The sequence below is a fragment of the Micromys minutus genome, assembly GCF_963924665.1.
Source record: "Micromys minutus genome assembly, chromosome: 33".
NCBI classification, from domain to species: domain Eukaryota; kingdom Metazoa; phylum Chordata; class Mammalia; order Rodentia; family Muridae; genus Micromys; species Micromys minutus.
In genome coordinates this window covers 21,159,747-21,185,886 of record NC_137968.1, presented here as the reverse complement: position 1 = coordinate 21,185,886, position 26,140 = coordinate 21,159,747, and the positions used below count along the sequence as shown (strand labels likewise).

General features: G+C 48.1%; 1 protein-coding gene across 1 annotated transcript; it reads right to left on the bottom strand.

Moving 5' to 3' along the window:
* Positions 1-1,391: 1,391 nt before the first annotated feature.
* Positions 1,392-25,885, bottom strand: FAM83A (family with sequence similarity 83 member A; the record flags this gene model as incomplete). Its single annotated transcript, XM_080909446.1, has 4 exons — positions 1,392-1,929; positions 16,328-16,452; positions 18,531-18,698; positions 25,406-25,885. 4 exons carry the CDS (start codon positions 25,883-25,885, stop codon positions 1,392-1,394), a joined length of 1,311 nt encoding a protein of 436 aa, XP_080765572.1.
* Positions 25,886-26,140: the final 255 nt, after the last annotated feature.

The window sequence follows — 26,140 nt, the reverse complement described above, 5'->3', positions numbered from 1 at the left end:
GGCCAACCCTGATCATTTCACCTCCACCTATGTGTCAGCCTAGGTTGCCTGGTACGGTGGTTCAGAGAATGGGGGATGAGCCACCAACCCTGAAAAACTGTTTTGTTTTTGTGGAAGAAAAGACCTGAAAGACACACACACATGTTGTCTTTGACCTTCACACACACACACACACACACACACACACACACAAACAAAACATTTTTTTTTAATTTTTAAATCAGGATCTTAATATGAGTTTTTGTTTGCTTTTTTTTTTCTTTTTTAACTGTCAGAAGTAAGAGAGTGGAAAGTAAAGGAAAAAATGGAATAGAATTTAAAAGAAACAAATGGAAACCAGGGTGGCCTTTTCTTATCCAGGAAAATTGGATAAAGATCAGAGAGATGGGTGGGTTGGATACCGGGTGTGCCACAGCTATGAGAATGGGACAGGGGGAAGAGCTCTGCTCCTCTGTGTGCCTTAGCCTTCCTAAACCCAGGCTTTTACTGTGGTGGGTTATAGCTAGCAGGAAGTGTGACTGGTTGTGTGTGTGTGTGTGTGTGTGTGTGTGTGTGTCCCAGGTTCTAGGCACCTGCCTTTTTTTGCCTGGACTAGCCTGGAGCTTATCTGTCTGTCTTGTCTTCTTCCCTGCCTTTATCTGTCCCAACAGAGGAGTGGCTGTCACATTCTCTAGGAAGGAACCAGTGAAAAGCTTGTGAGGGTTCCGTGTTTATTTCACAGGGCATCCCAGGAGAAGAAGAGGCCCCAGAGCTGCAGGCAGGTGACTGCCCCAGGCCATTCCCAGTCATGACACACATGTTTCCATAGGCAGCTCAGACTTCAGGGCCTTCCAGACCAGAGCCAGAGTTTGCTAAAGTGCCTTGTGGGATGGAAACTTCCAGCTTCCTCAGGCTGTCCCATCCCTGTAGGCAGCAGTTTCAGGTGGCTCCACATAATCACAGAAAGTTTTTGGGGTCTCATTTCTAACTAATCCATCAGATCCAGGGAGCCCCAGTTTTAAGACACTTAATGGGGAGAAGCATTTTCTACCAGAAACACCCAAAGTGTTCCTGAATCTTTCCTTTCTGAATCTCTGAGGGAGTGGAGCCTGTTTATAAAACTTAGGCTGGTTAATTTTACATTATGGAGACATCAGTATCAAATCCAGAATGGCATTTGGAACACAGTGGTTCTTAGTCACATCTTGTCATTGAGGTCTCTCCCCTGCCTCTCTGGAATCATCTGGAATGGGTTAAGTAGGCCTACATTCAAAGGTAAGCAATAACCCATCCCCCCAACCCCACCCTCAGTGCTTTTAGCTCATAGGGAATCAGGCTCAATCGTATTGGTCCTTAGGGTATAGCCTTCGAGCCAGAAAATTTAGCAGTGCTCATCGAGGAGAAAGGCCCCTTCAAAAATGAGGCAAGGCCTGTAGGAAAGGCCTCCAGGGGTGAGTCACCCTGGGCACCAGGCCGAGCTGCTGCAGCTGCAGCCGGGTGGGCCTGTAGGCCATGAGGCTGCTGTACGGAACTGCTGCTCCCTCATGGGGCCTCATGGGGACCAAAAGAGCCTGTGGGGCTACGGCTCTCCGGGTGCTGTGATAGGTCTGCAGCCTTGGAACCGCGGGCGGGATGGGGGCCAGGGGACTCCCCGGCCCTGAGGATGAGGACAGAGTCTGGTTATGGGCATTGCTGCTGGCCGACAGGCTGCTGAAGGGGTTGGAGGAGGTGCGGTCACTGGCAGAGTCACTGCTGCCACTGAGGCGGCCATTGGGGGCTTCTGGGCCCTTGCTAGGTTGGAGTGGGGCAACCAGCCTTGGGGACTTCAGACCCATCAGGGGCTTGGAGGAGGCGTAGAGGCGTCGAAATTCCTCATCGAACAGCTCCACCGCCTGGCCCGTGAACTTGGAGAGGATGTTCCTGTCCACGTGTCCACAGAGCCAAGAGAAGCTGGAGGGAGAGGGGAAGAACCACAGCATCAGTCTTGGGTTTGTATGCGGCCCTCAGAGCCGCTCACCAGGTCTACTGCACGGGCAGGGACATCGCAGCAGAAGCCCTGACAGCTGCTTACACAAGCCTGCAAAGCTTTGTCTTCCCTTTTACAAATGGCAGCCAAGGCTCAGAGACCAGGACGTGCTTGCAGACGAGTCACTGGGTTGACTGAGTAAGTCATAGGCTTCAAGGTTCCTAAGACTGGTCATGTACCCACCCATCCACATAGACAGACAGACGCATTCACTCACTCACACACACACACACACACACACACACCTCAAGGGTCAGAAACTGGCTAAGTGTGGCCTGAGTCCTCTCTGCCTCCTCTGTCCTCAGAGGAGTCACCTGATAGTTGGAGTGAGGGGTCTTCAGTGTCCCTCCTGTAAGATGGGGTACCTGCCTTTTGCCAGTACTTACAGAGACCACCTCCCCAAGCAGGAAGAAAGGTGGCTGGGTGTCGGATGGCCTGCTGTATTTCTGTGAAAATCTAAACTGTCCTTCAGGCTAATAAATGTGGCCTTTTATCTCAGTGCTCAGGAAGTTGAGGCAGGAGGATCATGGTGACTTCCAGACCAGCCTGGGCTATACAATAAGATCCCATAAAATAAGTAAATAATAAAAATGAATGAATGAATAAATAAATAAATAAGTAAATAGTGCTCTTGAATGAGGACTTAGCCCATTTTACTCTTTGAGATGTGCAAAATGGGATATATGGTGAGCCCACGGGGACCTGAGTATCTATAGCTCCATTTTTGAGAGAAAGCCCCTCAAACACCCAGGGCTGAACCCCAAGGACAGGTCTTGATACCCCATTTAGAGACATTAAGTGAAAACAATATATTTGAGGCATTTATGCCTTATTTCTATGATTCTCTTATTTTACCAAATATTTCTCTGTCTTGGATAGAAAGCACCCCTGAGGGCAGGGAAGATGCCCCACCAAGAGGAGCTAGGCATCCTGGGCTACTTACACAAATAGGCCATCCGTAGGTAGAGCAATGCCAGGGGGAATAGCCAGAAAACATCAGAGTCCCCAAAGTATGGGCAGTGTCAGACTGAGGAGTGACAGGCCTCCGGCGTCCAGCCTCTCTGCCTGCCTTGCCTTTCTGTCCTGGCCCCAGACCCCAGGTGGGGTTTCCTATGCCATGAATCAGGACAGGTCCACACAGGCTAGGATAGTCCTTGGAACAACTGGGACGCTTTGTTTAAACCTCTCCTTCCACTCAAGAGCACCCACAACCTGGAGAGGTGAGCTTCTGGGGCTGATCTCAGGCTAGTCAGGAGGCAAGTGAACGACCAGGCTTGGCTTAGACTGAAAACCAATCTTGCAGTGTTTGGAATCAGACAGGAGTTGTGAGTCTTAGGTGACCCTTGTGAAAGGGTCATCTGACCAAAGGGGTTATGACCTACAGGTTGAGAACTGTTCCTTATCTTGGGCCATTTATCTCCTGTGCACATACTCTCAAACACATGTGAGTGCATGCACACATACACACACATGCACACAGGCATGTGCACAGGCATACACACACACATATACACACACACAACCACATATACATACACACACATACACACACACATACATACACATACGCACACATATGCACATACACACATACACACACACATGCACACACACATACACACACACATGCACACACACATACACACACACACACATGCACACACACACACACACACACACACCACTCTGCATCTGTGTATCACAGGACTTTGCTCATACTTCTCTCACTAAACCCAGGGGAAGACGTGATGTCTGTGGTTTACTGAGATTGGACCCTCTTCTGGTAGCTACCCACTGTGCTTCCTGGCCTCTCTCGAAGAACTACTTAATGCACAGATCTATTTGTTTTTTTGGTTTACATAATGTTACCAGCATGGCCTGAAATTAAAGCTAGACACCTTAAAAATCTTGTTTGTGTACCATTATGGTACATGTGTGCACAGACAGAGACATCTCTCCTTCCTGGTTGATCTGGGGGTAGAACTTGATTCATTAGGCTTGCACAAGTGCCTTACCCACTGAGCCAGCTCACCAACCTAGCCTCTGGATGATAGCCCACACCCAGTCCCATTGACCTCCCAGCAGCCTCATCCTAGGGTCCTGAGCTAGGAAAGGTCAGTGGAATGTGTTAAATATTCTTTCATTGCTAGGACCAAAACATCCATTAGAGACAAAGAAGGTTTTAGTCTGCAATGGTGAAGGCCCGGCGCTATTCAGGCTGTGGCATGGGATTCAGCAGTATTCTAAGGCTGAGCCATGTTGTGGAGCTGTTCATATTCCGAAGGACTGAGGAGAGAGAGCGCAAGCTAAAATCAGGGCCAGACTATAACCTGTGGAAGACACACCTCATTCAGCCTAGTTCCACAATCTAGGCCCCGCCCACTACAGGTTCCTCAGCCCTCCTAAGTGGCACCACTGCTTGGAGAATTAACACCTGAAACACTAGCTGTGGGGAACATTTTAGACTCAAACCATTCCACCAATCCCTGCCTTCCTAGTTTATGATTGGAAACAACGCTTTACATTCACATTTATTCTTAAAATGAATATTTTAATTTTAGTTGTTTTTAAAAAACATATGTGCAGTCTTTTAGGGTTTTTCTTTTAATTTTACAAAGCTAAGATGTGACCACATTTCTTGTATGCTTCATCTTGTTTTATTTTATTACATTTGTTGTGGTATATTGCTTATTCTTCCTTAGAAGTCTGTTTGTTTTATTGAGAAATAGGAAGGCGTGGGGGAAAGGAGAGGAGAAGCTGGGAGGCATATACGATGGGGAAACATGATATGTTAAATTAAAATATCTACTTTCAATAAAAATAAAAAAATAATAAAAATAAAAATAAAAATTCAGCATTATAAAAGGATTTGAAGGGAAGAAAGGGGAGGGAGATGTAATTATCTCTTTTTTCTGATTTTATGGGATATATTTTATTTACATTTCAAATGTTATCTCCTTTCCCGGGTTCCCCTCCATAACCCCTATCCCATTTCCCTTCCCCCTGCTTCTATGAGGGTGTTCACCCACCCCTCCCGCCTGCCTGCCCTGACATTCCCCTACTCTGGGGCATCGAGCCTTGGCAGGGCCAAGGGCTTCTTCCCTTGATGCCCAACAAGGCCATCCTCTGCTACATGTGCAGCTGGAGCCATGGGTCTGTCCATGTGTGCTCTTTGGATAGTGGTTTAGTCCCTGGGAGCGCTGGTTGGTTGATATTGTTGTATGTTAGTGTGTGGCAGGCAAAGACACACTAACATACATCTCAAAACTACCACCTCACACTTTTTAAAAATTTAAATGATGTTAGATATGGTGGCTCATGCATGCTGTAATCCAAGCATCCAGAGTGCTGAGGCAGGAGGATAGAAAGAGCAATTTGAAAATTTATTTAAAATAACAGAAAACCCAAGAGAGCAAAAACTATTCTTAACAATAAAAGCTTGGAGCAGAGACTGAAGCAAAGGCCATCCAGAGACTGCCCCACCTGAGGATACAGCCACCAAACCCAGATAATATTGCTGATGCCAAGAAGTGCATGCTGATAGGAGCCTGATGTAGCTGTCTTCTGAGAGGCTCTGCAGAGGTGGATGCTTGCAGCCAACCATTGAACTAAGAACAGGGACCTTCAGTGGAAGAGCTGAAGAAAGAATTGAAGGAGTTGAAGGGGTTTGCAACCCCATAAGAACAACAATGTTCCCCAGAGGACCAATGTTCCCCAGAGGACAATACTCAGGGGTTCATTCTCTCCTTCCACTGTGGGTTTCAGAAATGGAATGAGGTCATTGGGCTTATGCCAGACATGCTTTTACCCACTGAGTCATCACACCACCCCAATACCAACGTCTTGAAGAAACGTTTTTATGTATCTCATGCCAGACAGTTAAGTATCTGCCTTTGTCATTTCCTTGATCTGCCCAACCACCTAATGGAGCACTGTTGCATTTTGCATGAAAGACTAAGCCAACATGGAAGACTGTTCCAATTCTGGGTAGGAACAGGAGCCAAAAAACTCAAGTTCTTATTCTTTAGAGGGAAGATGTGACACATAAGATTGTGTTGACCTAGTTCACAAGTGAAAACAGACCAAATTGGAGATTAGATGGTGAAACGTTAAAGATCAGCAGATTTGTATCCTTTGATGTGGGAGGGGCCTGGCAGAGGGTGGCACGGGTCCTCACAGGCCCAGTTCTATGGAGTCCTTTGCTTTAGACTCTCACAGCCCCTTCAGCAACAACATTTGTCTCTTTTGTCCATCTGACTGTCTGTCTATACATGCATCTGACTATCTACCTATATGTCTGTCTGTCTGTTTGTCTGCCTGTCTGTCTTAGTCAGGGTATCTATTCCTGCACAAACATCATGACCAAGAAGCAAGTTGGGGAGGAAAGGGTTTTATTCAGCTTACACTTCCACATGGCTGTTCATCACCAAAGGAAGGACTGGAACTCAAGCAGGTCAGGAAGCAGGAGCTGATGCAGAGGCCATGGAGGGATGTCACTTACTGGCTTGCTTCCCCTGGCTTGCTCAGCCTGCTTTCTTATAGAACCCAGGTCTACCAGCCCAAGGATGGCTCCACCCACAATGGGCTGGGCCAGGGATGGCTCCACCCACAATGGGCTGGGCCCTCCCCCTTGATCACTGGTTGAGAAAATGCCTTACAGCTGGATCTCATGGAGGCATTTCCTCAACTGAGGCTCCTTCTCTGTGATAACTCCAGCTTGTGTCAAGTTGACACAGAACCAGCCTATCATTTATTATCCATTTATCATCATCTATCTATTTCCATCCATTACCTCAGCACATTTCCAAAGAACAATGTTCCTTGACCCTCTCTCTTCCTTGTGGTAACTCTAACAGGCCCTGAATAACTGGTGTTTATAAGAGATAGCAGAAGAAGTGGAGAGAAACCGTACACAGACACTCAAGAGGGAATAGTTTGTATAATTAATTAACACTCTAACTGCTGTCTAAAAATTATGTAAAAGTGCCTCCATAGAGATGCAAAAACATGTTTAAATTAGATACACCAAGAATAGCAACTTTAGTAAGCTTAAGACTAAAGAGAAGCAAGCACAGCAGCTGGAGGAGGCTGCTTAGTATTTCCATCAATTACAGCATTACATTAAGTTTTGCTGTCTTCAGACTCGTTTGGTTAGGGTTTCATGATGTCTGAAGCACTTGGTAGTTGGGAAGTGTTTTGGGTCAGTAGTGTGGGGTCAGTGTGGCGGGGACATTTTCCTAGAGTGTCATTAATATGTTGAAGACCCCTCTTTCTGTGCCTTCTGAAATCTTTAACACTTGGGGCTTACTGTAGTACACCAGGCCCATGTTCTCCGGATATGCAATGAGCTACTGAAGCTCCTTCCATCCAGGACAAAGACAATCTCATGACATGATTCCTTATGACACCCCTGCACACCCTGGGGTCAGACATCCTCTGTTGCAGTTCTAGTCATTTGGAGTCACACAGAATAGGCAGAGAGCACTGGCAGATTCTGTTTTCTAACAGCTGCTTCCGAGGCACCAGATCTTTTACCTTTCTCTACTACATCGCCACAGAAAGGCGTATCAGAACAACACACAACATAACACACAAAATTACATAAACTCAGTTTGCCACAGACCAGCTAAGAAAAGAAATATAAAGAGGAAATATCCTCAGGCTGTTAAGTGACTCAGAAATTCAAAGGGCAGGTCAAGCTTTGGTCTAGTGGATTTAAGTATGCAACCACAGTGCTCGGTGCCTGCCAGAACCTTCCCCAGCCAGTTACTCATGCAGAGTTTATAGAATCTAAGTGGAAAATAGCTCAAACTAATACCCTACAATCCAAGGGTGATTTCCACACTGCTTGTTAAGCCCCAAATGTGGAATCTTTATTGCACAGCATCGGATAAAACACACGTAGAGCCAAATGGTCCAGACATAAAATCTTTACTCCACAATTTTCAAATGAAACGGAAGATTCTAATTGATAAGGATTCCAAACAATCCTTGGTTCTCTCAAATCTCTTTAAAAATGAGTGCCAGCTGAACAGGAAAAGCCCAAACTGTGAGAGTTTATACACCACAAAAACAAAGTTTTCTTTTCAAATGAGAAAGCATGTCAGAAAATAGAAGAACCATTTCCTTAGCCAGCTTATCAATGAGTTGCATCTCTCTCTCTCTCCAAATGAAAGGAAAAGGCTAGTAATTTTCCACCATCCTCAAGGCACTGAGTAACCCCTCCCCTCCAAGAAGGAATACTTCAATCTTATCTCGCCACAGTTCCTGGAATGTCTCCAGGACACCAAGCAGCCCTTCCTCTCCAGAAGAAATGTCCCAACCTTATCTAGACACCTGCTCCTATTCTGGCACAGCTTAGCCCCTAGAGTGAGGGTTGGGAAATCTCAGCACAGCTTAGCCCCTGGAATGTGGGCTGAGAACCCCAATGTGGCTCAAGTTGGCAGCAGCCAATCACCTTAAAAGTCAATTGACCCCACCAATGCTTGCATGCCTAATCACCACTGCTAAAGCCCCCCTTTACAAAATGTATAAAAAATGTACTAAGGGGAAGTTTGGGGTCACTTCTCCTGGATGTCAGCCACCCTAGTGCACTGGACTAATAATCCTCTTGCTTTTGCATCAATCTCCGATCTCTAGCTTCATTCATGACAGTATCCAAGTAGATAAGACTCCATTTGGGTCTTACATATATATATGTATGTAGCCAACACTGCACCAAGAAAGAGAAAGAATTTCGGGATCCCACCAGCTGCTAGGGATCCCCCAGTACTCCAACTGCAAGCTTGGACTTCACAACACTCCTGACTGGCTTGCCAAACACTGCTACCAGGGAGTCTGGAATCTGAGATCTGTGCCTTGTGCTCACAGCAAAAGAAAACTGGGGGACAAGAATTAACAAAGGGAGGTGAATTCAGTCACAATTTTGGTGAAAGCTTTTAGTTTCTTTCTGTCTCCTTTGTTAACAGTATTGACATTTTATAGAAAAGATTAAACAAGGTCCAGTAAACACGTAGAGGTCAAAGAAGGCCCCCAAACCATTCTGCAGACAGTAGGAAGCCCTGACAGTCTGGAGTCAGCTTAGACTGGACTCTGGACAGACAGACAGACTGCTAGCAGGAAGCCTGTGAAGCTGGTTGCTGTTTGTCAGGAAAACCCATCACTTTCCTGTCTCTCCTCCAGCCTCCATCCTCCAGCAATGAGCACCGACACCGGACTAACTCAAACAAGCTCACACAGATCAGTCTCCACGCTAGTTTCCAGGTTCTTCTGCCCTGCAACCCCTCTTCCGGCAACTCTAACTCCCAGGCTGTTCCTGCTCACGTCAACTGCAAACAGTCCCCTTAAAACTAGCAAGGTCCTGCCTGCCTTTGTTGTTCTCTATGCCCCTGAGAGACAGCTTTGGCAGTCGGACCCTCGATAAACCTTTCTTCCTACCCACAGAGTGGTCAAGTTTGGGGGTTTCACTGTGATTCAGCAGCAAGACAGGTCATGGGAACTTCCTGGGAGGTGAGAGCCTTCACTGGTGTCCTAGCTTCAGCCTGGTCTCTGCCCCAGTGTGAGATGCCCTGGGGAATGCATGGGGGATACATTTTCTTCAGGGTCCTGGTAATTCTTTAACTACTCTGTGGTCCTGAGGAAAGATGGGTTCTAACAGGCAAATCTCTCAGGTTAGGGCAACCGTCGGCTCTTCCAGCAGTTGGCTACCATCTCTTTTCTTGCCACTGAAGCAAAGCCCCAGTTGGAGAAGGAAAGTGTCCCAGAGTGTGACTGCCAGACTGGTAAAATCCCTGTGAGTGGATACACGGTTGAGCAAAGTGTGCTACATCCATACGGGGGAATACTGCTGGGCTGTAAAAGGGACAAAACTGCTGACGCATGTCATAGTTGGTATGAATCTCAAAAACTTCACTCCTTCAGGGCATTCTTATATTAAGGGCATCTGTCAATACAACAGTTTGAAGACACTGGCACTAGGCTTGGATAGGAGTAGTGTTTGGCAAAGACCCATGTATTACAGCCTTGCTCCCTTGACTGATAGTACGGTGGGCTGTCAAATTTTAGTGGGCTGGGCTTAATTAGAGGACTGTAGGTTATTGGGAGGTATGCCTTTAAAAGGCATTGTGAGCAGGCTGGAAAGATGGCACTGGCTGCCTTTCCAGAGGACCACATGGTGGCTCAACCATCTTTAACTCTTTCAGGGTGTCTGGTGGCCTCTCAGGCCTCTCTAGGCGCCAGGTACCACATGGTGTACAGACATGCGTAGAAGCAAACACCCGAATACACAAATTACATAATAAAAAGGGGTGTGATCCTGCCTTCCCGTTGTTTCTCACACTATTTTTTGGTGTGAGCATCGGCTTCTATTCACGGTCCTGCCAGAATGTACCACCTTCGCCAGAGGCTGGGCTAATCTTCCCAAACTGTAAACTATATAAAACTTTTCTCTGTACAGAGCTAGTGATGCCGCCTCTGATATGTTGCTGACTAATACAAATGGTCTGGGAAAAGGATGTTTGTGTCAGAGCTCAGTTGTTTATGTCTCTCCAAAAGCCACAAACTGAATAAAAATCCTAATCCTTAATGAGATGCCATTTTGGGGCGGGGCTTGAACGAGTGATCGAGTCATCAGAGTGGAGCCCTCAGGAATGAGTTAAGTGCTCGTCATGGTTTGAATCTGAAATGCCTTTCAGGGGCTTATCTGTTTGAACTTATCCCCAGCCCATAGCACAGTTCTGGGAGGTTATGGAAACTTTAGAAAGTGGGTTGGTGGGATGGCAGCCACTGGGAATTACAGTCCAACATGCATCTAACCTGAGCAACCACCGTGAAGATTAATATTGTCAGCCTTATAGGATCGTGAATCATATAGGAGACAAGCCCGTGCAAGCCTGTGAAGGATTAGCTAAGCCTGGCGAATTGAGGTGAGAAGATCCAGCCTAACTGAGGTGGTAGCATTGTGGGCTGGGTCTTGTATTCAGACAAAGGAGAAAGCAGGCAGGGCATCAGCATTCATACCTCCTGCCTCCTGACCCTGCGCGTAGTATGACTAGGTGCCTCAAGCCTCAGTAATTCCTTCCCTGCCATGGGGGGTGTGCCCTGGACATGAGCCAGAATAAACCTTTGCTCACTTAAGCTTCTTCTTTGGTCCCAGCATCAAAAGGGTTGATTAATATAGCCACCAAAACATAAGGGCTATGTTATAAGTTTCCGGTGCCTTCCTTATGAGAAACCTCACTCACCACGCCTTCCTTACCATGATGAACTGTAACAACCCCCCATGTCCATAAACTTGAACAAATCCTTCTCTCCTTTGAAATCGTCTTTGTCACATGTCATGCACACAATAAAGAAAAGTAACCCATGAGTGCCCTTACAAAAGGGACATGGAGACCTCCCGAATCCCTTTTACTGTGGGAAGTGAGTACAGCTTTTCCTAGTGAAAATGTTAGGGGCATTTCATAGTGTATATTGTTGTTAATTTTTAAACCTGAGACAAAAGGCTGAGGTGCCTACTTAACTAAAGTAGACCTGTCCCTTCAGGGCTTCCCAGATCCTTCAGTCCTGGAACAGAGTACGTCCAGCACATACCGCACTCTACCCTGACTCTGCAGCCCGGGGTGTGCTGCCCTTCCCCCAGTGCCTTTTCTTTCTAAAGTCCAGACATTTTGGACACCCACCCTTCTTTTACTTTTGATATTTGGTTCTCCAATCTCCCCTCCCCACATAGCCCAACTCAATTTGGACATATCCACTCTGGACTTTCCCAGCTGTCCCTGCCTCTGTCTGTGCTCTGTCACATTCCTATAGTAAAAATTTCTCCTCCACCATACCTAGGAGCAGTTATGTCCTTTTTTTCTTTTTATTTCTTTCTTAAAATTTGTTTATAAACGTGCATTTGTACTGGATTCTATAAGAATGAATCTACATGTGGCTTAGCACCCACACCCTGATAATACTATTTTCTGGGGTAACTTTCTATCTATGTGTCAAACGTCAGGCCAAAGCTGAATGGAAAGCTCAGTGGTCTTAATGGATGGGAGTCTTCCCTCTCACTTTACAGAGAGAAATCCTAACGAGAAGAAGCAGAATCTCAGGGACAAGAAGGACCATCTAACATTGGGACAGATTACCTGACAGAGGGGCAGACAGCCTGACAGAGGTGCAGACAACCTGACAGAGGTGCAGACAGCCTGACAGAGGAGCAGACAACCTGACAGAGGAACAGACAACCTGACAGAGGAGCAGACAGCCTGACAGAAGAACAGACACCCTGACAGAGGTGCAGACAACCTGACAGAGGGGCAGACGCCCTGACAGAGGTGCAGACAACCTGACAGAGGAGCAGACAACCTGACAGAGGGGCAGACAGCCTGACAGAGGAGCAGACAGCCTGACAGAGGTGCAGACAGCCTGACAGAGGGGCAGACAGCCTGACAGAGGAGCAGACAGCCTGACAGAGGAGCAGATAGCCTGACAGAGGTGCAGACAGCCTGACGGAGGTGCAGACAGCCTGACAGAAGGGCAAACAGCCTGACAGAGGGGCAGACAACCTGACAGAGGGGCAGACAGCCTGACAGAGGGGCAGACAGCCTGACAGAGGGGCAGACAGCCTGACAGAGGTGCAGACAACCTGACAGAGGGGCAGACAACCTGACAGATGTGCAGACAGCCTGACAGAGGGGCAGACAACCTGACAGAGGGGCAGACAGCCTGACAGAGGAGCAGACAACCTGACAGAGGGGCAGACAGCCTGACAGAGGAGCAGACAACCTGACAGAGAAACAGACAACTTGACAGAGGAGCAGACAGCCTGACAGAGGTGCAGACAACCTGACAGAGGAACAGACAACCTGACAGAGGAACAGACACCCTGACAGAGGTGCAGACAACCTGACAGAGGGGCAGACAGCCTGACAGAGGAGCAGACAGCCTGACAGAGGGGCAGACAGCCTGACGGAGGTGCAGACAGCCTGACAGAAGGGCAAACAGCCTGACAGAGGGGCAGACAACCTGACAGAGGGGCAGACAGCCTGACAGAGGGGCAGACAGCCTGACAGAGGAGCAGACAACCTGACAGAGAAACAGACAACTTGACAGAGGAGCAGACAGCCTGACAGAGGTGCAGACAACCTGACAGAGGAACAGACAACCTGACAGAGGAACAGACACCCTGACAGAGGTGCAGACAACCTGACAGAGGGGCAGACAGCCTGACAGAGGAGCAGACAGCCTGACAGAGGGGCAGACAGCCTGACGGAGGTGCAGACAGCCTGACAGAAGGGCAAACAGCCTGACAGAGGGGCAGACAACCTGACAGAGGGGCAGACAGCCTGACAGAGGGGCAGACAGCCTGACAAAGGGGCAGACAGCCTGACAGAGGTGCAGACAACCTGACAGAGGAGCAGACAACCTGACAGAGGAAAAGAAAACCTGACAGAAGGGCAAACAGCCTGACAGAGGGGCAGACAACCTGACAGAGGGGCAGACAGCCTGACAGAGGGGCAGACAGCCTGACAGAGGTGCAGACAACCTGATAGAGGAACAGACACCCTGACAGAGGTGCAGCCAACCTGACAGAGGGGCAGACAGCCTGACAGAGGGGCAGACAGCCTAACAGAGGGGCAGACAACCTGATAGAGGAACAGACACCCTGACAGAGGGGCAGACAACCTGATAGAGGAACAGACACCCTGACAGAGGTGCAGCCAACCTGACAGAGGGGCAGACAGCTTGACAGAGGGGCAGACAGCCTGACAGAGGTGCAGACAACCTGACAGAGGGGCAGACAACCTGACAGATGTGCAGACAGCCTGACAGAGGGGCAGACAACCTGACAGAGGGGCAGACAGCCTGACAGAGGAGCAGACAACCTGACAGAGGGGCAGACAACCTGACAGAGGAGCAGACAACCTGACAGAGGAACAGACAACTTGACAGAAGAGCAGACAGCCTGACAGAGGTGCAGACAACCTGACAGAGGAACAGAGAACCTGACAGAGGAACAGACAACCTGACAGAGGAACAGACACCCTGACAGAGGTGCAGACAACCTGACAGAGGGGCAGACAGCCTGACAGAGGAGCAGACAGCCTGACAGAGGTGCAGACAGCCTGACAGAGGGGCAGACAGCCTGACAGAGGAGCAGACAGCCTGACAGAGCGGCAGACAGCCTGACAGAGGTGCAGACAGCCTGACAGAAGTGCAGACAGCCTGACAGAAGGGCAAACAGCCTGACAGAGGGGCAGACAACCTGACAGAGGGGCAGACAGCCTGACAGAGGGGCAGACAGCCTGACAGAGGTGCAGACAACCTGATAGAGGAACAGACACCCTGACAGAGGTGCAGCCAACCTGACAGAGGGGCAGACAGCCTAACAGAGGGGCAGACAGCCTGACAGAGGTGCAGACAACCTGACAGAGGGGCAGACAACCTGACAGAGGAACAGACACCCTGACAGAGGCACAGACAGCCTGACTGGGAGGGGCAGACCACCTGACAGCAGGGCAGGCATAATTTAGAACAATAGATTTCGTTCCTCTTTTCCCTATAATCTGCTGGCTGAGGATGAGGTAGGAGACAGAAGATTGGAATGGTAATCCATGATCTTCTCAGTAAAGATTTATATCTGACATTTTTGGTTTTGTCTAGATGATAGCTATCAAAAGCTACTAATAAAAAGACAACATCTGAGAACCAGGAAATAGGCCCCTGTTAGGCACTACATTGGTTACCAATTTGAATCTGGACTTGCTAGTCTTCAAGACTGCAAAACATAAATCTATATTATTTATAAGCTACCCAATTTTACAGTATTTTTGTTATAGCTACACAAATAGAGTGAGACATTATGCAAATATTAGTGATATCAATGCCATGAAAAGTAAGATTTGTATTAACATGCATTAATAAGCCAAAGAAAGCTCATTTTTTATGTTTTCTCTCATCATTTCCCTTTCTGCTCACTCATCCTTGCCTGAGGGTTTAGTGGGCCCCTTAGTGGTGGCCTCCCTCAGACTGCATAGTGGTATCTCTGGTTTTTTAGCATTGTTGGATTAAAGGGATAACCAGATGTTTAGTGTCCACGTCTCGGCATGTTTTAAAACAAATGGAAGCTCTAAAGAAGACACGTGAAGGGTCAACAAGCAGAAGGTATCAACATTGCCCCCAGGAAAATGCAAATCAAATACAGGGAGGGTGTACGTGTCCAGGGTGGTGGAACAGAGGGACAACCATTCCACACACTGTCCACGATCAGAGGAACTGGGGCCTTCAGACACTGGAGAAGCACACGTGACACAGTTACTTCAGAATGGATCTCTATTCGTTCATCACAAGTAGAAACCCCAAATTAATACCCAGCAATTGTATTACTAGAAACACACTCAAGAGAATTACAAATAACTCCACAAAAAGGTGGTACACCTGAATCATTCACAAGGTTGGAAAAGCGTAAACCATCCCAATTCGCTGCACTCACCGCCCATACAGCACACCATCAAAACACTGTGCTCAGTGAAGGAAGGCAGTCTCCATAACTCTATCCCTACAAAAAGTCTACATGAGGCTAACCCACTGAGACAGGGAGTAGATTTGTGGTTAACAGTGAACCAGTTTCTAGCTGGTTCTTGGTAGGTGGATCTGGGAGTGGCCACCAGTAGGAATGGGCTTTCTTATGGTGACAAGTGACCGTGATGCTGAAGTTAAGCAACGCTGTAAGTAAGGCAAGGAGAACTGAACTGCACATTTCAGTAGGTGAACTCTGTAAATCTGGGTAAATCGGTTGTGTTAAAATAATAAAAGTTTGGAAGGGAAATGGCTCAGTTAGTAAACAGCCCACTATGAAGAACTTACTTAGGGTCCCCTGTACCCATATGAAAAAGTCAGGCGTGGTCACATGTGTGGGCAAACCAACCCGGGGAGGGAGCAGACAGAAACCCTGGCCAGATACTGCAACTATTGCTGAATACTGGGCTCAGTGAGAGACCCTGCCTCAAAAGCTAAGGTGGAGAGCCAGGAAGAAGACCTTTGACCTCCATAACTTATTCCTCCAACTCACACATACAAAATAAGAAAATTGAAAGCAAAGTGAGTCAGGCCCACACACAACAAAACAAACCTAAGGGACCCGAGAGGGTAAAATGAGGTCTATGTCCAACTTCAGTATCAAGAAGGGGTCACATTTCTCACTTTTTGCTTCATTGATTTGATGGATTCTAGCTGTGGACAGAAAGAAGAGGTGGGAGCTCCCTGGCCGGTGGGAGCAGCTAACATCCAGTTGGTACCTCACTTACCCCTCACTGCCAGAAAGCCTCGACTCACCTGTATGATCCGGATAAGACAAACCTCCAGTCTGAGATGATGAACTTCTCTTGGATTTGGCCGGCAAATTTCCTGCCTGATTTGGCACAGTACACCTCCCCTTCCACACTCCTGATGGAGATGTTCTGTAGTAGGAAAAGTCAAGGTGTCATTTACTAACTGCACATTTTCTGATAAACATGCAGGCGACGACTAAACATGTACCGCCATTTCTAGGTTGAGACATAATCTCCAGTTCTGGGAGGCTGGGCTTTGGGAGTTAATTAGTTCATGACAGTGGGGCCTTATGAAGTGATTAGGAGGCCCTATGTAACAGAGCTCTCTCACTCTTAATGCCACATGAAGATACGGTAAGACCGACACTTACACACAAGGCAGAGAGCCTCACCTAACGCTGACTTGGCAGACATCTTGATTTTAGATCTCTCTGTCTCCAGAACTATGAGAAATAAATCTCACAGTTTAATAAGCCACCAGGTCTATGACAGTCTGCCACAGCAGCCCAAACACAAAGAGACAATTTGCATAGGAAATTGGAAGGATGTTCACCAAGACTTTTATCTAAGCTTGGGGAGATTTTATACCATTTACATTTTTTGTTGGCATAGTTTTTCAAGTTTTTTTTTTTTTTTCTATTGCTCTGACAATAGATGCTGATGAAGAAAAAAAAAAAAAGTAGTAGTCCAACAAAAATAAAACAGCAAATAAAAGAAAGTCAAGGATTTGATAGTCCAATGTGCCCCTAGTCTAGGCCTCCATGGACCACAAAGGGTCTGCTTCACAGAGGAGCAAGTCTGTAGCTATAGTGACGTGGGTGGATTCCTTACTGTAAGCTGGTCAGAGAGCTGGCCAAGTACAACAAGAGGAGATAGCGTGGTGAAGGAACTAAGGTATGTTCACAACCCCAATACTAACTCTGTTTATATCTTGGTCTCCCTAGCAACATCTGTTGTCCATGCCTCAGATCGATCCCATGGAAGTCTGTAGAAACGGCAAAGCAGGGACTGTGTGGAAATTTACTTTAGGTTTGTAGCCAAGAGCTGCGGAATATGGCCAGGATCCTAGTAGTGCCTGTCCAGGGCCACTGGGCTCTGGGAAGGATACTCCAGCTTTTCCAGAAGCCCCTCCTAAGATCTTGGTGGTGAGAGGACACACTCACTGCTCTGTAAGTGTGGCCTGTGAAGGCAGGGCCTGCTTTAATCTCTCAGTCTACTTTAATGACCCTTTGTGGAGGAACAGAGACCCAGAGAATTCCAGGAAGACCTCAAGTGACTAGACAGGGTCATCGGGAGAGATCCCCGAACTTAGCTGCCTTCCATCAGTGTGGAAGGGATGGGCTTTTAGAAGCTGATGATATGTCTGAGAAGAAGGGGAGATACCAGAGGAACCCAGAAAGGCCACATGTCAGCTGTTTAGTTAGACCCATGCATGAAAGAATGAATGAAACTTTGACCTCAACTCAATGCTCTCAAGTCTATATGGCTAATTAAATTCCAACCTCTGTGCTTCATTTCTTCCCACCAGAAGAGGGAACTATGTGTGCTTGGGTACACAGGCTTAAGGGAAGATCCAGTTAAACAGCACCAATGTCTTCTTGGGGTCAGGGTGTTCAAAACACTTCTTCCTCTTTCTCTATTTTTCTTTGTTTTGTCTTTAAAGACAAGCTCTCAGTACTTGCTCTGGCTGTCCCGGAACTCACTGTGTAGACCAGGCTGTCCCAGAAGTCACAGAGATCTGCCTGTTTCTGCCTCCCAAGTGGTGGGATGATGCCGGCACCACCGCCATCCCGCCCTCAGAACACACACTACTGGCCCGTTGAGTGGTTCTGTGCTGTCATGTGCATCAGCTTTGTTTCTAGAACTGAGTAAAAGAAAGAAGGATGTAAGCTGCTTTATTGGCAGCACACTGAAACTTCAAAGGTCTACATATCCATCCATCAAGATCAAAGGATTATAGGTGGAAATAGTGCAAATCTCATCCAGGTCAGAGTCTAACAATACCCTTCAGAATTCTCTAGCCCTCTTTTCCATCACTACTGTTTCATAAGCCACATACTTAGTATTGAATAAGATGTAAGAGGGCTGATTGGCCTATATGGGAATTTGAGCAAGAAATGACTTTCAGATGTTGAGATGGGGCCTTAGCTACCACTGTTCTATCTGATGGATACAGAATACCCTTGGAGATGTCACCAAACTCCTACCTTGAGATGAATATCAGAGATCTGGACCTTGTCACACATCTCCTGGAAGAGCTTCACACCTCCCTGGTCCAGAAGCACACAGACGAATACTCCACGCTTGTTGGATGCCTCTAGAATGTCACAAAAGATCTCCACATCTGTGAACACATCCATCAGGATGGCCAGGACCTGAGCCAAGAGAGAGAACCGTTAATAAAGAAGTTAGGGCAAGCACTACTAGAAACTTCTAAATGGCAGTGGGTCTGAACTAGAGAGGATTGGGTAGGGTAGGGAAGGGTCTGACAGGGCAGGATTAGAGGATGTGGAAGAGCCAAAGGGGAGGTCTTGCTCCTGTCTTGGCCCCACCATACCAGACTAGGCATGTTTCTGCCTCTGTGGCAAGTTGAAGTGAGAAGTGTTGAGGAGAAAGATTAAGAGGACAGCATGGAGGTAAAAGAAAACCAAACAGGGAACTCAGCAGGCTCAGAGGACAGAAAGAAATGAAATAGTATTCCTGGGCATTTGGCAATAGAAGGCACACGAGACCACTGCTTTTTGAGTGTTCTTAATCTTTTCAATTTTATTCATCTATTTGTTTATGTCTCTCCCCCAGCCCCAACACACACACACACAGAGTGGAGGAGCACAGGGGCAGGTAGCTTGTACCTTTGTGTGAATGCAGAGGTCAGAGGACAATGTGGAGCTGGTTTTCTCTGGCCACTTTGTGGCTCTCAAGGATTGAATTCAAATTCTCAGGTTTGGCAGCTGAGTCATCACACTGATCCCTAATGCTACCCCCCACCACCTTGGATTCCTCATACACAGCAACATCCCATGTGGGAGAACCATATTCAAATTAGATCAAACAGAGCTGCCCCAGTGGGATGGAGGAGTCTGGATGTCTCACCAGCCTGTGTATTATCAGTCTTCTCAGAACCTGGCTGAGATACCCCACAAATGGGAGGCACATGGAGGTGTGCTTGACAGCCAAATTTCCATTCCTTCTGTTTCTGTCAATAGTACCCCAGTTAAATTTGAATAGATCCTCGTTCCTCTCTACTCAGTGTGATTTGGATGAAGCTACTACTGGCAACTACTGGGGCACAGGCTCAGCAGGAAACCAAGGGCAGAGCAATGGGAACACTGTAGCCACTGGTCCAGAGATGGTTACAGCATCCACCTCGTTCTAAGGTGCATGACTATGCCAGGCCTTTTGTTGGAACTCTTGAGAAACGGAGACAGTTTTGTTTGTCTTTTGGTAATCCAACTGGTTGCTTAGTGTAGTTGATAAGCTACAGATCCTGGCACCCGGTGTAGAAAGCATGTACACCCTGGAGAAAGCAAGGCCAGGCAGTGGGCATGTATCCTCAGCAGCAGTACCTGAATACCTGGTTCCAGCCAAATCTGAAACCCCCTGAGTGTTGGGATTACAGGGGTCTACCCTGTGCTAAGCTACCTCTGACCTTTCCATAAAGCATGTCAACAAATTTCCTTTAGTTTGCTTGGATTTATTGATTCTCCTTCTGAAGACCTAAATTGTGGTATATTGACAATTCCACTATTAGGAAGCCATTTTAAAAGATCATTGTGATGATGGTGTTAAAATTGCAATACCCAGTGGTATGTTTGTGGTCTGAAGCTCAACAAATGTGTGTTAGTAATGAGTGAAATGAAAAGGGGGAGAAAAAGCAGAATAACCTAATTGTCACCCTCCACTGTAACTGCCAGTTAGTAGTCATGACAGGAAGAGCGAAGAGTTTCTTTTCCAACATTAGGCATTGCTTTTTTTGCCAGCGAAATATCCTCATAGCTTGGACACCTGCTCACCAGATGGTGGGGAGTTGGGGGAGGTTGTAGAACTTTTGAGACCTGTTTCTCTCATTGGTTTTCTTATAGCATTGAGACAAGTAACTAGCGCACATATAACAACATTGTTTCATTGTCTTGCGAACAATAGGTCCCTGTGCAAGCATGGCCACTTTGTTTCATTTTGCTTTGAATCTCACTGTGCAGCCAAAGCAAGCATTGACTTGCAGTCTTTCCACTTCAGCCTCCAAGTGCCAGGATTACAACTGTGTCAATATGCCCTGCCACAACGCTTTTGTCTTGTTTTGTTTTGCTTTATTTATTTTGAAAACACTAACAACTGGGAGGTAGCAAGGGAAGAGAACACCTCATCTCATGGGCGGGCCAGGGAGGTGGCTGGGCCCTGCGTAGGTTGGCTACTTAGGTGATGGGATATCTGTGCAAGGGAGGAGTGGAGAAGTTGTTCTTGAGCAATCATGTTCATGCTCCATTAGAACTATGATCGGTTGTCTCAGAGCTGAAAGTGTGTAAATTAAATTTACAGGAGTTTAAATGTCCAGGGTCTTCTTTCTCTGTTGTGACATAATACTACCCCTTCAAGACACAGACAGAAGACACCATGCCCTTTGCAGAGCATCAGAGCCATCTCTCTGAGACAGTATTGGTGACAGGTTTATAACAAGGCATCTCGATTTATAGGTTATGGATGCTTGTAGACATGGGTACACAACATCTGGGTTTATCTCATTTGCTTCTTGTTGGGATGAGCTTTCAGCTGGGCTCATCTGAGGCCAGTAATTGCCTCAGGTTACCCTTCACGATGGCTGGGGTGGGGAGGTGTTATCTTAACGAGTGTAGCATGGTCACCTTAAAGAGTAGGAACTTCAGTTCCTCCCACCAAAATTATAAGGTCATAGCCTAACCTAAATGAGACTTCATTTGGGAAGTCTTTGCAGATGGAATTAAGTGAGAGATCTGAAGGCGTGTTCCTTCTAGATTACTCAGTGGGCCCTGGCAGTGACGAGAGCTAACAGAGAAAGTGGGTTTCCATGGTGCAGGACTGGAATCTCAGCTGAGGCAAGAACAGCCTGGGCTACACACACCCTGCGCCACAATAAAAGATAGCAGAGGGGAGATGCAAGGAGAAGAGGGAGAGGTCATATGGAAACAGAGATAGAGATTAGAGTTGGATTATCAAGAGGCCTAAGCCTCCAGAGGCTGAGAGATGGGAGCAAAGATTCTGTCCTGGAGTTTGGAGACAGTATGACCCACCAGGTACCACCATTCCATCCTTTTGGCTTCCAGAACTGTCCGAGAATACATTCCTGTTTTAAGCCACCAAACAGTAACAACAGCAAAGGTTTGATGAGCATCTACTATCAGCCCCAGGTTTGTTTCACTTCCTCAATGCCAGTCCTCAGCTTCCCCGGGTGCAGACAGCTTTCAGGTGCAGAAGACCACAGAAAGGGGATGTGGTCACAGCTACCTATGCCCTAATCTGAAAACCCATGTCCTCAACATCCTGCTCACAAGGACTCTGATTGTCTGTGTACAACAGAGGGGAAAGGGATAAAGAAGGAATATTCTAGAATTAAAAGAAATATGTCAGTTCTATTTCCCTTCCAGGAATACAACCTTACTCTATCTCTTCCTCAGTTTCCCTACTGGCCCTGAATTTACCTAGTAAACTTTACACTTCACACACACACACACACACACCATAGAGCATCCTGATGCACTCTTAATGATTATCAATGATCTTCAAGAACTATTGCCTATGAATATTATACCTACTGAGATGAGAAACTAAATCTGAAAAAAAAGTTGGTTTTTTTTCTGTTTTAAATTATTAGCCATTAACTCCATTATAAAACAAATAGCATAAAACAACCTTCATAAAAATGACTATTTTCAAAAACTGTAGTAGGTAGCATGACATTCCCCCTCATATGTTGTGTGTTTGTGTGCCGTGCTGGGGACTAAACCCGGGACCTCATACATGCTAAGCAGACTCCAACCCTGATGCTTCACACTTTTGCTAATCTGTCTGCCTCCACAGAGCACTGCAGTCTCTCATACCTCCCACACCAGTCTGCTGCACTATGCTGTGAGTGGGGGGGACTGAGATGTAGCTCCACTGACAGAGTGACCGCCTTGCATACAGGAAGCCCTTTGTTCATTTCTCAGCAGTGCACAGACTGAGTGTGGTGGTACATGCCTACAATCCCAGTGTTTGAAAGGTAGAGACAGGATGATCAGAAATGATATGAGATCCTATGGTAGGGGGAACAAAAAGAATTTTTTCCCCCTGCAGATAAGTGCTCAGAAAAAGCAGAGCACCACAGTACCACTAGGAAGTCTTGGGGACCCTTAGGGTCTTGTGACCCAACTTGAGAAATGCTAGTCTCACTCTTACATCCAGTGTATAAGGCATACACAGTTGCTGGCCTTGCAACCTTCATTTTGACCTTGTGATGCCCTGGAGTCCCACTGGATAGATGGTGGCATCTCCTTACCGCCAGGATACATATCCCCCTCAGACCATCCTGACTACTTGGCTTCTCTCTACCTGGAATCCTCCTTTCCTTCTCTGCCTGGGAAACTCTTACTCAGCCTCTGACTGTCAAATGAGAGGTCACTTCTCAGCAGTCAGCCTTAGTCAGTTTCCCAGGTACTGAACTTTGCCCCACCTGAAGCTTGTCCCCAAGGCAGGGAGACCTCAGAGACTTCCCCAAGGCAGGGAGACCTTAGAGACTTCCCCAAGGCAGGGAGACCTCAGAGACTTCCCCAAGGCAGGGAGACCTTAGAGACTTCCCCAAGGCAGGGAGACCTCAGAGACCTCCCCAAGGCAGGGAGACCTCAGAGACCTCCCCAAGGCAGGGAGACCTCAGAGACTTCCCCAAGGCAGGGAGACCTCAGAGACCTCCCCAAGGCAGGGAGACCTCAGAGACTTCCCCAAGGCAGGGAGACCTTAGAGACTTCCCCAAGGCAGGGAGACCTTAGAGACTTCCCCAAGGCAGGGAGACCTCAGAGACCTCCCTAAGGCAGGAAGACCTCAGAGACTTCCCCAAGGCAGGGAGACTTCACTTTTGCTTTGCTCTCCTGGGCTGGGTGGACTGAGGGAATTCAGCTTGGAGGGAGGGAGGGTGGAGGGTACATCCTGCTTCTTGGGGTGGGGAATGCCCTAGAGAGGACCTGCCAGGCTGCTCCTGAGCCTGCCTCCCTTTCCTCTCAGGGGCTGCCCTTATTGAAAGTGGGGGAGATTAAGCCAATTTCCTTCCCTCTGTTTATCACCTGCTTCTATGACAGCATAGATCCAGGGTGGCTGGATCCATCCCCTCCATCATCTCTGTGGGAACAGGTCACCCAAGCCTTTTTGTCTGTCTCTGTCTGTCTGCCTGTCTCTCTGTCTCTCTCTCCCTCTGTGTATGTGTGTGTGTGTTACTGGCATGTGTGCTCATATGAGCTTTGCATGTCTGAAGGATATAACAAAGTCAGCCTGCAGATGTCTGGCAGGCAATAAAAATGGGTGAAGCTTTAGCAGGGCTTAGGCCAACAGGGAGATTTCACTGCTGCCAAGTGGGGAGAAGGAAGCAGGGAGACTCAGACGGGGAGCTGGGCTTCCCAGTTAACCTTGGTTACTTTCTAGGGTGTTGCACCGACCCTGGAGTGCGGGCTGTGGCTGAGGATTCCCTGTGCACGGGCCCCACCCTTAAGAGGGCAGAGTTAGGACACTTAGCAGTAGACCAAAAGGAATCTCAGTTCACCATGGCAGCTGAGCCCCAGGAGGTCAAGGCATTTGCCTGAGGTGTCACAGGCTAGCCCTCCTGGCTGTCTGTCTGGGCCCCTCTGTCAAGGCCTGATCTCAGGAAATACAGTTCCCAAGCAGCCCTGCTATACAGTGGCTCCACCCAATGACACCTTCTATTTAAATTTCCAGACTTCACAGCACTCCAGGGCCCCCAGCCATGGTGGCTTTTCCCAGAACTTTAAAATTGCATTCAATGTTGTAACCCTGGGAGGGGATCCAGTCATGGGGACCATAGCCAGGGGGTGAGCACAAGCATCAATGTGTGCTTTGTGAGACAAAGACCAACACGGGGGGGGGGGGGGAGGGAGAGGGGGAGGGGCAGAGGGAGGGAGAGGGAGAGAGAAGGAGATGGAGGGAAAGGGAGAGAGAAGGAGAGGGAGGGAGAGGGAGGGGGGAGGAATGTCTTTATGATGATCATCCCCACATACTGGGATTGAATTTAGGGCCTCTTCTAAGCTAAACAAACCCTCTCCCACAGAGCCACACCCCCAACCCTGGATGACAGATTTCTCTCCTTGAGTTCATTCTCTTCCTTGTTCCTCTGCAGTTTTAGGAAGGAGGGGTGGGTACCCACAACTCTGTTGTGTACTTGGGAAAGAAGGGATAAGCAGAGAGTGACCCCCTCTATCCAGCCCTCAGTTGACACTGGCGACCACAGCAGACCTGAGTACCCAGGGGCACTGGGAACCCCTGACCCATCTGCTCCATGCCTGAGGTCCTGTCAGCTGGACCCCTGTTCTGAAGGATTTTCTAGAGTCTAAGTAAAATATGGGCACTCCGTGGAAAGGGGAACGTCTGTGTCCCCTCTCCTTACCCCTTTTTCTGCTAAGATAGAGCTCCCCAATACAGGGCTACAGGGTCACCAGATCTAAGTAGAGGCTGAGAGGACAAGAGGGTAAGGTCATGTCCTAACGAAGTCCCCATACCCCTTCATTTGGAAGCACAACCAGAGTGAAAAGCAGGGCTGGTGAGGAGCCAGGCAGAGTCTACAAAGTCCTGAAGCCAGAGGCCAAAGACTCAAGAATCTGCAGGGGACTCGGGGTTGATTGACAAGCAGTGGGGAAGGGGTTAGGGAGCAAAGGAATGGATTTATTCTTCCCACACGAGTCTACGGTGCCAAGGATAGGCGTTAGTGGCTTAGGACTCGGGTTGTTACAAGGATCGGGGATCTGTGCTCCAGGGCAAGCCTGTGAGAACAGGATGCAGCCCCCCAGCCCCGTTTGACCAGTCCCGCTCCTTCCTGCCCACTGCCGGGCAGACACCAGCTCTGCACGTGTACCTGGCTGGCCCGGGAGATGCAGCGGCGGACCAAGTCTCTGATGTTGTTGTGTTTGTCCATCTGGAAGTAGACGGTAGCGCTGGACTTTTCCTTCATGTAGGGCTTCTCAGCCAAGGTCCAGGTGTGCAGCAGAGCTGGTTCACTGCCTTCCGAAGCCACAGGGAAGTAGGTACCTGACTGTAAAGAGCAGGAGTCCAGTCCTCTGGGTCCTGACTCAGCCCCTCCTGCAGGATCTGGGGCACTGGGGGGCTCCTTGGCCTTGGCCTGGATGTACTGGGCCTCCTCGGAGGACAGGAAGTCTACCTCTCCTTCCTGGCTGAGAGCGCGCCAATAAGCCTCTGGACCCCCATCCAAGAGGGCGTCTGTGGCCAGCCGGGCGCTCTCATTATCGCTGAAGTCAGGTCTGGCTGGTCGGATCCACTGGTTCTTGACATCTTCCAGACGTTTCCGGATCTTGCCCACATGCCTTGACCGGCTCATACTGCTGCGCTGCTCAGTCGTGGGGTGGGGTGGGGGGCGGCCAGCCCTGGAGCTCTTCTATATGTACGGAGAATGCAGACACCAGAGAGGAACAGGGCTTCCGGTATTCAGCTACAAGCTTCTCATGCTGGCTCGCAGAGTCTCTTTCTCCCTCTTCCCTGTTTGGAAAAATGATTCTTAGTGCCCCAACAACGCTTCTTAGGGATTCTCACCTGTAGCCCAGGGATTGGTTTATCTCTGAAAGCCACCACCCTG